This window comes from Sinocyclocheilus anshuiensis, unplaced genomic scaffold, assembly GCF_001515605.1.
Source record: "Sinocyclocheilus anshuiensis isolate Anshui unplaced genomic scaffold, SAMN03320099.WGS_v1.1 scaffold24223, whole genome shotgun sequence".
Lineage (NCBI taxonomy): Eukaryota > Metazoa > Chordata > Actinopteri > Cypriniformes > Cyprinidae > Sinocyclocheilus > Sinocyclocheilus anshuiensis.
In genome coordinates this window covers 1-1,181 of record NW_015560597.1, presented here as the reverse complement: position 1 = coordinate 1,181, position 1,181 = coordinate 1, and the positions used below count along the sequence as shown (strand labels likewise).

The following is a 1,181-nucleotide window of genomic DNA, read 5'->3' as shown; positions in this document are numbered from 1 at the left end:
ATTTAATAATTTATTTAAAATATATAATTTAATTATAAATTGTAATATTATCATTAAAATATTATACATCAGAAATAATTATTACTTATTGTTAGGCACTTTTTAAACAAGTAACATGAAAGAGATTTGCATTTTTCATGTCACTCCAGGTGACAGACGAAGGTTTAACTGAGGAAGAAGAGGTGAATGAGGACTTTAAGGATCACCCACACGATGAAGGTGTGATTGGTAATGATTTTCCTTCATTAAATCTCATTCGTAATTGTAATTGCTCTGTTGGCTGAATTGACCTGCTCTGGTTTGTGTTTTCAGGTCCTGCTAATAAGTCTAACACAGTGGCTATAATAAAGCCGGATGTGGTGGCACACGGCAAAGCAGATGAGATTATCATGAAGGTAAGTGAAAAATTATATATTTTCACAGTCAGTCATTTGAAATGTGTACGCTGTTAATATTTACACAACAATATGAAGTTAAATAAATGATGAAGAACATTTTTTTTGCCTCCTTTTAATTTGCTTATATTCATATGGTATTTTACCCTTTGCACATGGATAAACAGCTGAACTCTATTTATTCCTGAATGCATGTTTTGTTTGTAGATTCAGGATGCGGGTTTTGTGATTTTGGCCCATGAGGAGAGAACGCTGAGTGAAGCAGAAGCTCAAGACTTCTATCAACACAAAGCCGCAGAGGTAAAATGAAGAAAAAGTCTAAAAATAGAACGTGTTTGTGAATATTTTTGCTGATGGTGTGTAATGGCGGAATGCCAGGTTGTCATGTGAAGTGTGTGTGTGTGTTTGTGTGTGTTCTTCCAGCCTTACTTTCAGGAGCTCATCCAATTTATGTCGAGTGGCCCGTCACATGTGCTGGTCATTTCTAAGACAGAGGGCTGTGAGGACGTCATCCCAGCCTGGCGGGAATTCATCGGTCCACCGGATGTCGAAGAGGCCAGGAGGACGCAGCCGGAGAGGTACTTCATTCCCAGGAAAATAAATATATAGACTTTACATAGGAGTGACACATGAACAGAAGCAGTCCCTCTGACATTTGCATTATGGTAATGCAAAGAAAATCAAATTTATTTAATGATGAAATTTTATCAAGGTACTATATATCTATCTATCTGTCTATTTATCTATCTATATATATCTATATATATATATATATATACTGTATGT

General features: G+C 35.6%; 1 protein-coding gene across 1 annotated transcript; it reads left to right on the top strand.

Moving 5' to 3' along the window:
* Positions 1-149: 149 nt before the first annotated feature.
* LOC107681675 (thioredoxin domain-containing protein 6-like) lies at positions 150-1,004 on the top strand (the record flags this gene model as incomplete). Its single annotated transcript, XM_016477992.1, has 4 exons — positions 150-219; positions 313-395; positions 603-695; positions 819-1,004. Coding segments are annotated over 4 exons (432 nt in total), but the record flags the coding sequence as incomplete, so codon positions are not given.
* Between the last annotated feature and the right edge of the window lie 177 nt (positions 1,005-1,181).